General features: G+C 43.8%; 1 protein-coding gene across 25 annotated transcripts in view; it reads left to right on the forward strand.

Annotated features, from left to right (window-relative positions):
• Nucleotides 1-3,274: 3,274 nt before the first annotated feature.
• The window catches only part of SPATS2L (spermatogenesis associated serine rich 2 like), a 172,908-nt gene continuing 163,195 nt past the window's right edge, over nt 3,275-12,987 (forward strand). For 4 of the 25 annotated variants that reach the window (XM_055379345.2, XM_055379352.2, XM_055379347.2 and 1 more), the window contains exons 1-2: nt 4,004-4,129; nt 6,103-6,306. In XM_055379345.2, coding sequence (XP_055235320.1) covers nt 6,289-6,306 — 18 coding nt within the window. In that variant the 5' untranslated portion in view covers nt 4,004-4,129; nt 6,103-6,288. Of the gene's footprint in view, nt 3,500-3,536; nt 3,809-3,989; nt 4,130-4,764; nt 5,086-6,102; nt 6,307-12,987 lie in introns of those variants that run through there. The other 21 variants (XM_055379350.2, XM_063695080.1, XM_063695075.1 and 18 more) reach the window with 12 other exon arrangements.

Here is a 12,987-nt window from a genome sequence, read left to right on the forward strand (position 1 = left end):
CAAGGTGTTCCCTGCAATTATCTGTTTCTTTCTTCCTTCCTATTTTTAAACAGAATAGGCTAGATTACAGTGCAGAAACAACCAACCATCAAATCTCAGTTGCTTAGAACAACAAAGGTTTATTTCTTGATCATACTACATGTCCACTAATGCTCAGCAGGGATGGCATTGCTCATTGTTGTCATTCACTCCAGTCTGATGAAGCAGTCACCACCACGCACCTTGATGTTGCAGCACTAGGAAGAAAAGAATGCGGTGACTGATGTCCCAACTCTTAACTTCTGACTCAAAGTTATACTCATCACTTCCAGCCACCTTTCATTGGCTGAAGCAACTCGCAGGGCTATACTATACTTTAGTCAGGTGGGGAAGTACAATCTTATCATGTGCTTCGAAGGCAGCAGAGCTGGAATATTTGTGAACAGCCCTACTGGATTGCACACTAACAAACACAGAACACATATTCATCCCCTTCCTATGGGAGATAACCCAGATTCCATTCAGTCACTGCACACAAAGTCCAAGATCCTAGATGGTAGATGCCCTCCCCCATAAGTTTGAATATTGCCTAGTGATCTGGAGTCTAGCAACTAAAATTCCTCTCTGTCCCCACTACTTATTCAGATATCAAAATCCTAACAAAGTCACAACTGATCATGGCCTAAAACAGGTTTCCAGGATCTGAGCTATATCCACAAATGTGAACCCTTCTCTGAACGATCATGCCTAGAGAATCAGGAGCCTGGTACAATCTAGGGGTGGCAAGCGGGGAATACGGCATTTTGCAAAAATCAATACTGCAAGAAAAGAGTCAGCTTTATTGAAGGATATGGCATTGTTTCTCCAGGCTTACAATTAAGCACCCCGAACAAAGAGTGTAGGTGACAATGTGGAGGAAAGCAGTACGCACAGATTAAAAATACCTACACGTAAATGCTAAAAAATATAAACGAACATACTTCGTTCATCCCTCAGAAAACATCTGCTCTTATGGTTCTTGTTTTGTTTGCTTAAGAAAAGATCTTCACATTTCTATTTAGTTTAGAAAATAGTAAAATGCGATTCAATCTCTGGATTGTAATCACAGAGAATCATTTTGAACAATACTGTCAAACTAGCATTACACAGATCAAGATTTTAAACAATGTAATTTTTCAAATAAACTTTGACCATCTGGTGAAAACACCAACATATATCTTATTCATATTTTATTTCTTCAGACTTTTCTATCTCCCTATAATAACAGGAATGTAATGCATATTTTAAAAATCATTTATGCCTAATTCAGAAAAATAATGCTTTGTTAGTTATATGATGTGCAAGAAGCTTTTACATGTTTCAATAAGCATATTAAATCCTCTCTAACAGAAACAGAAGTTTTCATTATTTCCAGAAGAAATTAATTTGAACAGCAAAAGGTTCAAGTTTGATTTGAAATTCACTGTCTCTAAAACTTTTAAAACTCTGATTTTTTTGGGGGGGCGGTGCTGGGCCCCTTGGCTAACCCTTGAAACATACAATTGTTTTCTTCTAAGTTATTCTATACTTGTCTTTTCATGCGCTAGGCCTCCACTCACAGTAGAGAATTAGTTTTAGCCTAGTCTGTGGTACAGTGGCTACTCCTACCTGCCTAGTCTCTATTTTTTCATTGATTCACTGCTTTAACATCTTTGCTCTCAACACATACAGCATTTATTCTTATAGCTCCTACCTACAGTACTTACTAAAAGAAGCAGCCTTCGATTAGAAAGGCCGTATATGGTCTTCTTAAAATCCTTTCTTCCCTCTGGTCATATTCAGTTCTTGAAGGCATTTTTTTCTGTCAGACTTCACTAAGCAAGTTAGATTTGGAGTCATGGGAAGACTATGAAGTGGTGGAAGAAAAGAATGAAGACTGAGTTCAATGTTATTTCCAAAGCCCTTCCTAGGAAAAGTGTTGTTTATTGTTCATTTTGGAATTCTAATTATGGAGGAAACCTCCCAAAAACATAAATTATTTAGCCAGAGGACCTAAGAAGTGCATCAAATTTCAAGTCAAATGGCTACAAGTTACTTATTACACCTAAATTTAATAAGCAATAGGATGTTTGTTCTTTATGTGTGGTATGGCTTCTAGAAGCAAGCTTTCCTCTCTGTAGCACAGGCAGGGTCCGACGGTCTAGGTTCAAATTCTTCCTTTACCACTTACTAGCTAAAAACTTAGGCAACTTATTTCACCTCTCTGTGCCTCAGTTTCTTTCTTTCTTTTCTTTTAAAGGCTCTGGCTCTGTTGCCCACACTAGAGCGCAGGGGTGTGATCCTGGCTCACTGCAACCTTAGCCTACCTGGCTCAGGTAATCCTCCCACCTCAGCCTCCTGAGTAGCTGGAACTACAGGCGTGCACCACCATGCCCGGCCAATTATTATTATTTGTTTTTTTGTTTTGGAGGGATGGAGTTTCACTATGTTGCCCAGGCTGGTCTTGATCTCCAGGGCTCAAGAGATTTGCCCACCTCGGTCTCCGAAAGTGTTGGGATTACAGGTGTGAGCCACTGGGCCCAGCCCTCAGTTTATCTGTAAAACAGGACAAAAGTAGTACCTACCTGATGGGGTTCTTCGAAGGATTAAATGAGCTAGTACTTATAAAGCACTTGCTAATGTCTGTTAAATAAATTATATGATCCACACACCAATCCAAGGCGACTATAAGGTAGCAAGAACCACTCCAAGTCACATAAGAAAATGAATTCCTTTCGTTTTAGCTCCTCTCTTTATTTCAGCAGTACGTCGTCAACAGGGCCACATTATGTTAGCAGATTTGAACTTTATCCGAAAGGTGTTTGTATTTTATTTCAAATTATGAATTCCTGAACATCGGATTATGTACGATTCTGCAGTGCCCTCGGAGGCCCATTAGAGTCTGGAGCTCGAGATGCATAACCAACTCTGGTCTGGTATTTGTAAGGAGCTTGACAGCCAAGGAGCCACTCAGAAACAGTTATTGGTATTGCCAAAAAAAAAAAAAAAAAAAAAAAAGGGAAGCTAAGAAGTCACCCTTCTAACTAACTAACTAAATAAATAAATAAAACCTGAATTGGAGAGCTGCGTGCATTTCACTCTACTGCCTCTGGAAGAGGAGTGTTATCTAAAGTGCTTCCATCATGAATAATGATTGAGAAACTGCTTTTACTCTCCCGACTACTGTACTCCCAGGCAGAAACCCACGGCTGAAGCCCACGATGCCCATGTGTAACTTGGTTATTACACACACGTTTGGAGCCCAGTGTGCAGACCCGCAGCGCAGAGGAGGAGACGGAACACCCCGGGTTGGTCGGGTTTCCAAGGGCTGACCCGAGCTCCAGCACTTTTTCCGCGCCTGATTTTTCAGGTCATTTTCGAATGGGCTATCTTTGTTTACATTTTGAGCTTGGATCCTCTCCAGAAAGCATTACTACCTTCTAAAAGGAAAAACATCTCGTATTTGCAGACAGTGCTGAGGGAGCAAAGTTCATTTTCTCGGGTAGGAGAAGATGATTCTCTTGCGACACGTGCGGATTGTGACAAAATCTTTCATTAACAAGGGGAGTTTCGGTGAAGTGGAGGTTTGGGGAAAGGCGAGGAGGTCGGTCTGGAGCAAGCAAGAAAAGTGCGGAAGCTGTACGGGGATTCTTCTAGAAAGTGGGGTGGGAAAGGAGCTAGGGAGGGCGTGTGGAGGGACGAGATCTGTGTCAGAACGTGCGTGTGAGCGGATACAAAACCCGAGAGAGGCGTGAGCAGCGCTGTGTGTGCGAGCGGGAGCGAGGGGCGCCGGCTGGGGTGTGTGCTCCTGGTGAGTGACACCGAGGGGAAGGCGGGCGGGCCGGCGGGCGGGGGCAGCCTGCGAGGGGCGGGAGTGTCCCTGCGTGGGGCGGCCGAGCCGGAGTTGTGTCAGTGAAGGAATCCAGTCCGGGGGCCGAGCTGGCTGCGCCCTCCGCTGCAAGCGCCGGCAGCGCGGGGCGAGCTCCGGACGGCGCGCGGCCCAGGCAGCGGCTCCCGCTCGGCCCGCCCTCCGAGCCGCAGGGGCCGCCACCGCCGCGGCGCCTCCCCTGGCGACCGCGCCCCCGGGCCCCGGCTCCGGCCCGGGACGGAGGAGCCGGCGCTCGACACAGCGGTAAGCCCGGGACCCCCTCCACGGCGGGCCGGCTGGGGATGCAGGGCGCGGGCGGACGCGGCGGGGCCTGCGCGGCCGGGACGGAGACTCGGCTGGGCCGAGCATTCCGCAGCCCGGGCCGCCCAGCCTCCGCCGCCTCCCGGGGCGCTGGGTGTGGCCCGCGCTCGGCGCCGAGGCGGGCTGGTGGCGCGGACCGGACGCGAAGGTCGCCGTCCTTCCTTTCTCCGGCCGGCGCTGGCAAGCGGGAGGAGGCGCCGGCTGGGACGCACAGTGGCGCTCCCCGGGCGAGCGTGTGGCCGCCGCGCTCCGACGTGGACCCGCCCGCCCCGGATCTGAATCGCCCGCGGCCGCCGTCCCTCGCCTGCCGTCCTCCCGCGCGGGCGCCCCCGTTCCCTCCCAAGCCGGAAAGAGACCCACCGCCCCCCAAGCTGCTCTCTGGCCCGGAGCCGCAAAGCCCACGTCAGCCGCGACCACCCCGCCCTCGGATCCCAGCCGGGTGCGGGGGCCGCGGACCCACTGAACCCCGCGCCCCTGGCGCCCAGCGGGAGTGGGATGCGTTGGCGTCCGCGCTGCGTGGGCGGGCGGGGGTGGCGGGAGCAGACGCGGAGCGCCCTGGCCGCGGGACGAAGCGGTAGCGCCGCCGCATTTGGGCGGGGGGACCCCGGAGTCCGCGGGCTGCGGACCGGAGCGGGAGACGGGGCTGTCGTAGGATGCGCTCCCGCTGGACGCCGGCGCACTCTGAATATCATGCTGCCGCACACGCGGGGCTGAAGGGCCGAGTCTTCACCTGCGCGGGGATGCGGCGGAAGCGTCGCGTCTTCGCGAGTGGAGGTTTCGTGTTCCCGCGGGGTTGGTGTGTTTTTGAACTTCACGAGCTTCTCATCCCCCCCGCAATCCTGGTTTTAGCAGATGTCGGGGTTTTGGAGACCTGACACTTTTCGTGAAAGATTCTTTCTGTACGTTTTCTTTTGGCTATATTACAGGGTTTGTAGCTTGAGAACTAGTGAAAACCCTTGAACTTCAAACACAGTCTCATTTCTTTTTTTTTTGAAATTTAAATATTAAAATATGTACCAGCCCCCTCACAAGCCGACAGACTTTAAGACAAACGACTCTGAAATTTTAGAACCTGTGCAGAGAAAGTGGTTTTATACCAGTACTTGAAATAGTAAGGTCGTGTAACCTTTTTAACATCGTTTTAGTTTGTCTTAAAGGAAGGATTCAGCACCACTTTGATTGGTACTGTTTTCCAGAGTTTAAGCAGATGTATGTAATATAGCAGGGAAAAGGACAGGAAGTCAGAAATCTCCTCACTCTGAAAAAAAAAAAAAAGACTTCAAATAATACAACCAATACCCTGAAAATAGAGTGGCCGTCTGGATAAAGTATTTGATAGGCCTTATGAAATTGTGTTGCTTAACCAGAAAGCAATGTGTTGTTAGATAGGGCAGTTTTATCTAGTAACTGTCGTGTTTAAAAATATCTGTGTATGATATTCTTTGTTGAATTTTAACTGGGGAAAAATCAACTTTGGGAATGGGTTTCTATTTGGACAAGGCAAATACTGCAGTTTCTAATTAGAGTTTTGGAATAAGCTCAAGCTGTGTTAAAACCTATTGTATGGAGCAGCAGAACAGAAAACATGTCAAATCTGTATCTGTGTGGCAGAAAACATGTCAAATTCTGTATCTGTGTGGCTTTAAATACACACACAAACACACACACACACACACACACAAACTAGAGACTAGCCCCAAAAGATAATTTGCATAAAAATACAATCACTTGAATGCAGAGAATAGCTAAAGACGTTAGTAAAAACTGAACATCTGGGAAAAGACTGTATTAATTGGCAATTTTCTTTCTTTAATCCCTGAAAATATTAAATGATTTTCTAAGAATCAACTTAGTTTAATGTGCTCATTTAGACAGGCAAAATGATCAAGACTCCTTTTGTATTCATTTTGTTTTAGGGAGCCCCCTAATGAAAGTCTTCAGTAAATAGTTTTTCTGCATGGACTGATTTTCCTGAGGCCATTGTGGAGAGAGGTATCTGTGGGCTTGTGAAGCTGCTCTGCCACACCAGTAAGGATCAGGGAAAGAAAATACTTAGGCCACACCGTTGCAGTCTTTGGTTGCATGCCAGTCTGAAGCATTTTATGGACCCGTTTTGCCATGTAAGTGGTAAGCTTTTACATCAGAAGTTAAGCTTTAGAAATATCTCACTTTGGGGCCTAATTTTTGTGAGTTTCTCAGTCTGCGATCAGAGTTGTGTTATCAATCACAGTGAATATTTGAATGGATGTGTGTTGAAAGGGCATAGGTGGTCTTCATTCTATTACTTTATACAGTTTTAATCAGCATTTTCTGAGGTGAGCCAGGACAAGAGCTTCTGGTTACAGTTTGGATAGGATGGAAAAGTTGTGGTTGCTGTTCGTAAGATCTAAGCTGTTACTACCTGTCCCACTGTATGACAAGAGTGGAATGCATTTTATGTGCACTTGACAGGTACTGCTTAGTCACTGCTTCATAGTACTTCTTTCCTAGCCATCTTCTGTAGCACTTTTACTGTCATTTGACTGTGATAATTAAATCATATGGTTTTTATAATTTGTGCACAGAAGAGTAGATTTTACAAGCATGACACAGGACATGAGAGTAGGTGTCTCATGTGGACAGATTTAAGTGATTGGGTCTGTTTATTGATCTCTGAATGTTGTGCAACATTCAACTAATCCATTTCATCACTGTTTTGCCTTAAAGTGTAATCACACAATTAAAATAAGATTTTCATGTTACAGTTAAAAACCCAGTAAACATAATTATAGAAGCAAACCTTTCTTTTTTCTTCCCTTTTTTGAAGTAGTCTTGCTATGAAGGTGTTATGTCTTTGACACATCAAAATGGCTAATTTGGAGTTGTGATGCTTGTTATGTAAATAGGCCATATGTTGAATTTCTGCAGAAGCTTATTCCTTCAGTGTTGTGGTAATGGGTAGGATCCCCTAAGTACCATAGCTGAGAAAAATAGTCTTATGAAGATATATTTCTCTCTACAACTTATGTAATTTTTTATTATTTTTGTTAATAGCTAGTGTTTTTATTTTCTGATAAAAAAATTTTAAATGTGATGTTATCCTTCCTTGCATCATACAAATCTTTGTCTCTAGTACTGATCCAAACTCCATTCCTATTTATCTACTTCCTTAATTAATAGACTTTTTATGGTGGATGTCCTGCTGTCAAGCTAAAGACTACATGCTTGATAACAAACTTTTTGTATTCTCTCTAAACTTGTTCCTTTTATGATGAAAAGACTTCCTTTCTTGATCCATTTAGCATTCTCTTCATCACCCAGACTGGAGATGTAGGAACCATTGCTGACTCTTCGCTCTCTCACTGCCTCTGTGAAACTGTGTTATCAAGTCCTGTTAACTCTTCCTTTTTAATGGTTTCTCTGAGCCACCCCTGCATTTCCTTTTCATTCTTCACTCTCCCTGATCAGATAGGAGGCCGTCAGCCATCACCGTTTCTAGGATAATTATAGTCTACATCTTGGTCTCTCTGTAATTGAGTTTTCCCCATTCTACACACTTCCACCGTATCAACCTTCCTAAAACTCTTCCTCAAAACTCTTCAAGGATTGTTTCACGGGAACAATACTTTAGCATTGTTTAGTATTGCACCATAGTGCAAATACTTTCCATGGCCTCCCCCATTGCCCAGCCTCTCAACTTGGTTTCAGTGTACCTCACAGTCTTGCCCCAAATTAACTTACCAATGTTATTTTCTACTTCTTTCCAACATGAACCTTCTGTTCCTACTAGTTGGATCTCACTGCCCTTCTAAGATGACATGCTCATTTTCATGTGTCCTTTTTTGTTCATGCCCTGCCTTTTAGAATGCGTCTCTTCTTTTTTTCTCTGACCTAACCACATTCTTCAAGTTCAAGTCAGCCTGCCCTGATCATGTTACTCTCATTGGTTCTTTCTGCCCTTTTGTTTGCATCGTTCCTCTAGACTATCAGATCCTTTCTTACGCTGTTACGTGCTTCTTTCTTTCTTTCTCAACTAGATAGTAAGTTCCTGCAGGGCACTGATGTGCCTTTTATTCTGTCTACTGGCCCTGGCCGTAAGAAGCACTTGATGAATACACCAATAAAATGAATAAATGTAAGGATAATTTTTTTTGAAATCATGGGCTTTGATACTGACTCTGAACTGCTCACCATTGTGTCCTCAGAGCCTAACTCATAGCCTGACACATAGTCATGACCTCAATAAATATTTGTTGACTTAGAAATTCATGTTGACATTGGATAAAAGGGACAGGCATTTGAAGGAGGCATCTGTCAAGGTTTTTTTTTTTTCCGTTTTTCTTCAGTAGTTCTAATCAGCTTCTCCATTCATCAACTGTGAGAATTCTGAGGACTTGGCATTTCCCAGAGTTGGGATAATGATGGAGTCTGGCAGTTGTGAGTTGGAATTAAGAAGCTTGTAGTTATTTTAAGGTGGAGTGATGGGCCCCAGTACTGAGCAAAAAAAGCATTGAGGCTTTATGCCAGTATTTTATACGTCAAACAATTAGGCTAAAGTTATCAGTTATATAAAAGTTCAGCTAATTGGCTCTAAAATTTCAGACTGTATTTACTGCAGGGCTGCTCAAGTTTTTCATTTAAAAGCATCGCTGTAAATTAGAAAAAAATACATCTGGGCACCCATCTGAGGGTGAAAGGTGATGTAGGGAAGAGTCTACCACATCCCATTGTATTCAGGACCGAATTTAATTCTTTAGTAAGCCTTATTTTGTACAAGGCACTGTTTCTGCTGGGAAGGAGTTTATAGCCTAGCAGGAAAAAATAACAGACGTATCCCAGAAACAAAAGTCTAGCAGAGCTCAGAAGGGAAAAAAATCTGTTGGGGAGTGGAGGGAATCTTCTTAGAATGACAGTTGTTTGAGGTGATTACTGAAAGGATTTGGATAAGATTTCAATGTTATTGGGAATATAAGGATGGGGGAAGAGTGCTGTGAGAGAATTCCAGGGCCAATTTGTTGACTTTACATCAGCACTCTTATAGTACTTCTGCTTCTGAGGAGTTGAACCCAGCTAGGAGTCTTCTGAGCATTGGTGGGCTGCAGTGTTCAATAATGGAACCTAAAGGATATATAGATACCTGCAGTAATTACGTGTGGTGCCAAGTGCTGAACTGACTATGACACAAAGCAAAAAATAAATCTTGGAAGCAGTATAACCACTGTGTTCCTGGATAGCATCCAGCTCACTTAGAATACCCAGAAAGGCCTCCTGCATTATGGAAATGCCACTGAAGGTTGACACTTTCACAGTAATGTAAATAATGAGAGGTCCACCCCAGATTGTGGTCCCAAGCAGCCAGCCATCTGTGGGACACTGCACAGTGCACCTAGCCAAGTTGAGTAAAGGTGTAAACACACTGTTATATAGAACCCTCATTCTGATTCTGTGGAACTACTCCCATGGTCTGTAAAGCTAGGACCAATGGGAATGTTTGAGGAATACAGATTTTGGGTCAATAGATGGAAAGTTGCCCCATTACGGATTGTGCTATTTCAGGAGGTAATAGGCCCCCATCATTAAACATGTATAAGCATCGCCTATACCAGGCAATATCTTATTTAATTATATACATTCTCTCCTTTATTCTCAAAACAGTGCTATGAAGTACATGCTCCTATTACTCCAGTTTTACTGAAGAGCAAAACTGAAGCCTAGAAAGGTTGAGTAGCTAGTAATTTGTAGAGCTGGTATAAAGCCCAGGCAGTTTGCGGGCAGAAACTGCATATGCACTGAGGTGAAGAAAGGATGCAAACATTAGGTGGCCATATGGATTTTCAAGATTCCTTCCTATCACTAGGATTAATACTTTAATTCATCTTAGGGATCAAGATGCTAGCTGTTGGAAAGTACTAATTCATTATCAGCACCCAGTTCCTAGAGATTCAGAACAAAGTGAATACAGTCATCATCATCATAGTTATCACTTATTGATCATTTTATTTAAACCTCAAAGGAATCTTGGAAGGTAAGGATTATACACCCTTATTGGACAGTGAAACTGAAGCTCAGGGAAGTTACATAACTTGATTGAGTCTGCAGAGTTGATAAGTGGCAGATGAATCTGGTGTCTGACACCCAGGCCCTGCTTTTTCTTATACCACCCTGTGAGGTAACACATGGTGACACTGAAAATATTTACCTATCGGTCTGCACAGAAACCAACAAGTCAGAGAGGCCACTAGCTGTCAGCAACCCCTGTGGCTCTGCAGGTGATGAGTATCACCTGAAGTGATATTTAGGAGCAGTTTGAAGGTGTGTGAAAGGCTTGGTAATCTACCAAGACCACAGATCTGGAGCTCTAGTGACTTCTTCCCATGCTCAGCATTTATTTTATTTTATACGTGATAAGTAGTACTATTAAAGAGAGAGAAAGCCTTCACGGATAACTATTATTACATTTATATTTCTAATTAAGGAAAAGTGTTTTGCAGTGGTAATCTGTGTCCCTTATAAATGGCAGGCTCTCTTCCCACTCCTTTTCTTCCTTTCCCTTATTCCAGTCTGATGCTAATCCCTCTTGCTTCCTCAGGGACCTCGCTTCATTGTCTTTTCTTCAGGGTCTCAATGATCCTTTTCTTTCAACATATAAACATGCATAAGTCTTTCATATTCTTTATGAAAACAGAAAACGGTGAATGCTTTTGGTCGCTTCTCTCTAGGTTTGGGTGTGTTTCATCTTATTCCTGGTCTTAGCAGGCAGCTTCTTGAAGTACAGGTCCTCGTACACATCCTGCACCTCGCCACCTTCCTTTCATCTTCAACCCCCTGCACTCCTGTCCTCTCCTAATGACCACCAGGTCCATCATCTAGGATTCTCTTTCATTTCTTGAACTTTGCACAACATTTGGTGTTCTTGACCACTCTCTGCTCCTTAAAATGTTGCCCACCTGTTTTCTGAGTTATCCATTTCTCCTCATTTTCTTTCTTGTCCAGCTGCTCTATATTTGGACTTCTCTTTACTGTCCTCCCTTCCTCTCAAACCTTAGCCTCCCCTACAGTTCAGCCCTCAGCCCTCTGCTCATTCTGCACATTTGCCCTGTGGCATCTCATCTTCTGTTTTCTTCTACTACCACCTATATGCCATTGATTCCATTGTAAATCTGCATCTCCAGCCTTGAAATCTTATCTGACATGTGTTCCAAATGTCTTTAACTCGACAAGTTCAAAACATCACTTCCCCAACTTCAATCCAGCATACTCCTTCTGTGTTTTCTATCTCAATGAATGAAACCTGCTTCACCAAGTTTAAAACCTAGGACAACTTCTTTGCCTTCTTCAACCTCTACATTTTATATAGAGACTGTCTTTTCAGACTCTCTTGAATCTGCCCTTTCCTCCCTGTATCATAACCTTCATTACTGCCGTGGTTTGGGCCCTCATCCCTTCTCTTGAGGATTATTGCAGTAGCCTCGCAACTGGTCTCTCTGGCTTCTGCCTGGCCTGTCTCCAATTTGTTCCTCATACTGCTGCCTTTCTAAAAGGCAAATCTGATTACAACTCTCCACTGCTTAAAATCCTTCAGAGGAGTTTCTGCATCTTCAGGTTAAAATGTAAGCTCCCTGGCATGGCTTCTTTGTGATCTGGGCCTTCCCTTCAGGTGTGTGTCAGTCTCCTCTAATGATCCTGGTCCCCACTGTCTGCCCCTGCCCGTAGCATCTCCACTAAAGGAAAGAAATGATAGGAGGGATGGGAACAGAGGCGAGATGATAGACCTGCTGTTCAGTACTGTAGCCACTAGCTACATGTGGCTGTTGGGCACTGGAAATACAGCTAGTCCAAGTTGAGATGTGCATAAGTGTAAAATACACCATGCTTTGAGACTATATAAAAAAATGTAAAATTTCTTATTTAACTAATTGTAATATTGGTTACATGTTGAAACAGCAATAGTTTTGATATAGCAGGTTAAACAAAATATATTACTAAAATTAATTTCACATATTTCTTTTTATTTTTAAAAATGTGATTACTTAGTGGACGTTAACATGCGACATAAAGAAATAATAAAATAAAATGTGATTACTAGAAAATTAAACATCACCTGTGTGCTCACATTATAGTTCTGTTGGACAGCATTGTTAGGGAACATCTCATTCCCAGGAGATGCATCCTGTATGAGCCAAGCCCACGAGCTTTTTGAATGATTAAGGCAGCCCTGTTGGCATAGAGAAGTAGCAGTTGCTCAGTTTTTTCAATCCAGAGGTATGAAATGTTTGGATAAGATTCAGAATTGGAGAGACAGCTTCTGAACACTATAGCCAGGAGTTATATGTACAATGGGCATAGTGTGGAAAGCACTATTAAAGCACATCTGTCTCAGCAGGCCCACCCAGCCATCATCAGAAATGGGAGGCAGGAATTCTCGTGGTATGGTAGAGGAAGGATTTGAGGTAGACAGGAGGAACAAGGGAAGGGAAAGTGGAGTCACATTCCCTGGAAGCCTCCTACTTGTGAGGCACTAGCTGAAACCCTGAGAGCCAGGTCTCTGAGATTCCCCATCCTGCCGTTGATTCTTCCTAGTGGGCTAAGTCCCAACTCCCCTACTGTCTGGCTGTAGGATCCTGAACAAGTTAATGAATCAACGAATCTGGAGTCTGAATAATATGCACACCATACAGTCATTATGTGTCAAACAAAATGATGTGCCCCACACTGATAAGGGCTCTACAGAAGTTAGTTATGCCTTAAGACACTGAGGGCAGTAATCTGTGGATGAGTTGGCCTGAAGGGCTTTGAGGGAAGGGCATATGGGCTGTCAGAAA

This window comes from Gorilla gorilla, chromosome 11, assembly GCF_029281585.2.
Source record: "Gorilla gorilla gorilla isolate KB3781 chromosome 11, NHGRI_mGorGor1-v2.1_pri, whole genome shotgun sequence".
Taxonomy (NCBI): domain Eukaryota; kingdom Metazoa; phylum Chordata; class Mammalia; order Primates; family Hominidae; genus Gorilla; species Gorilla gorilla.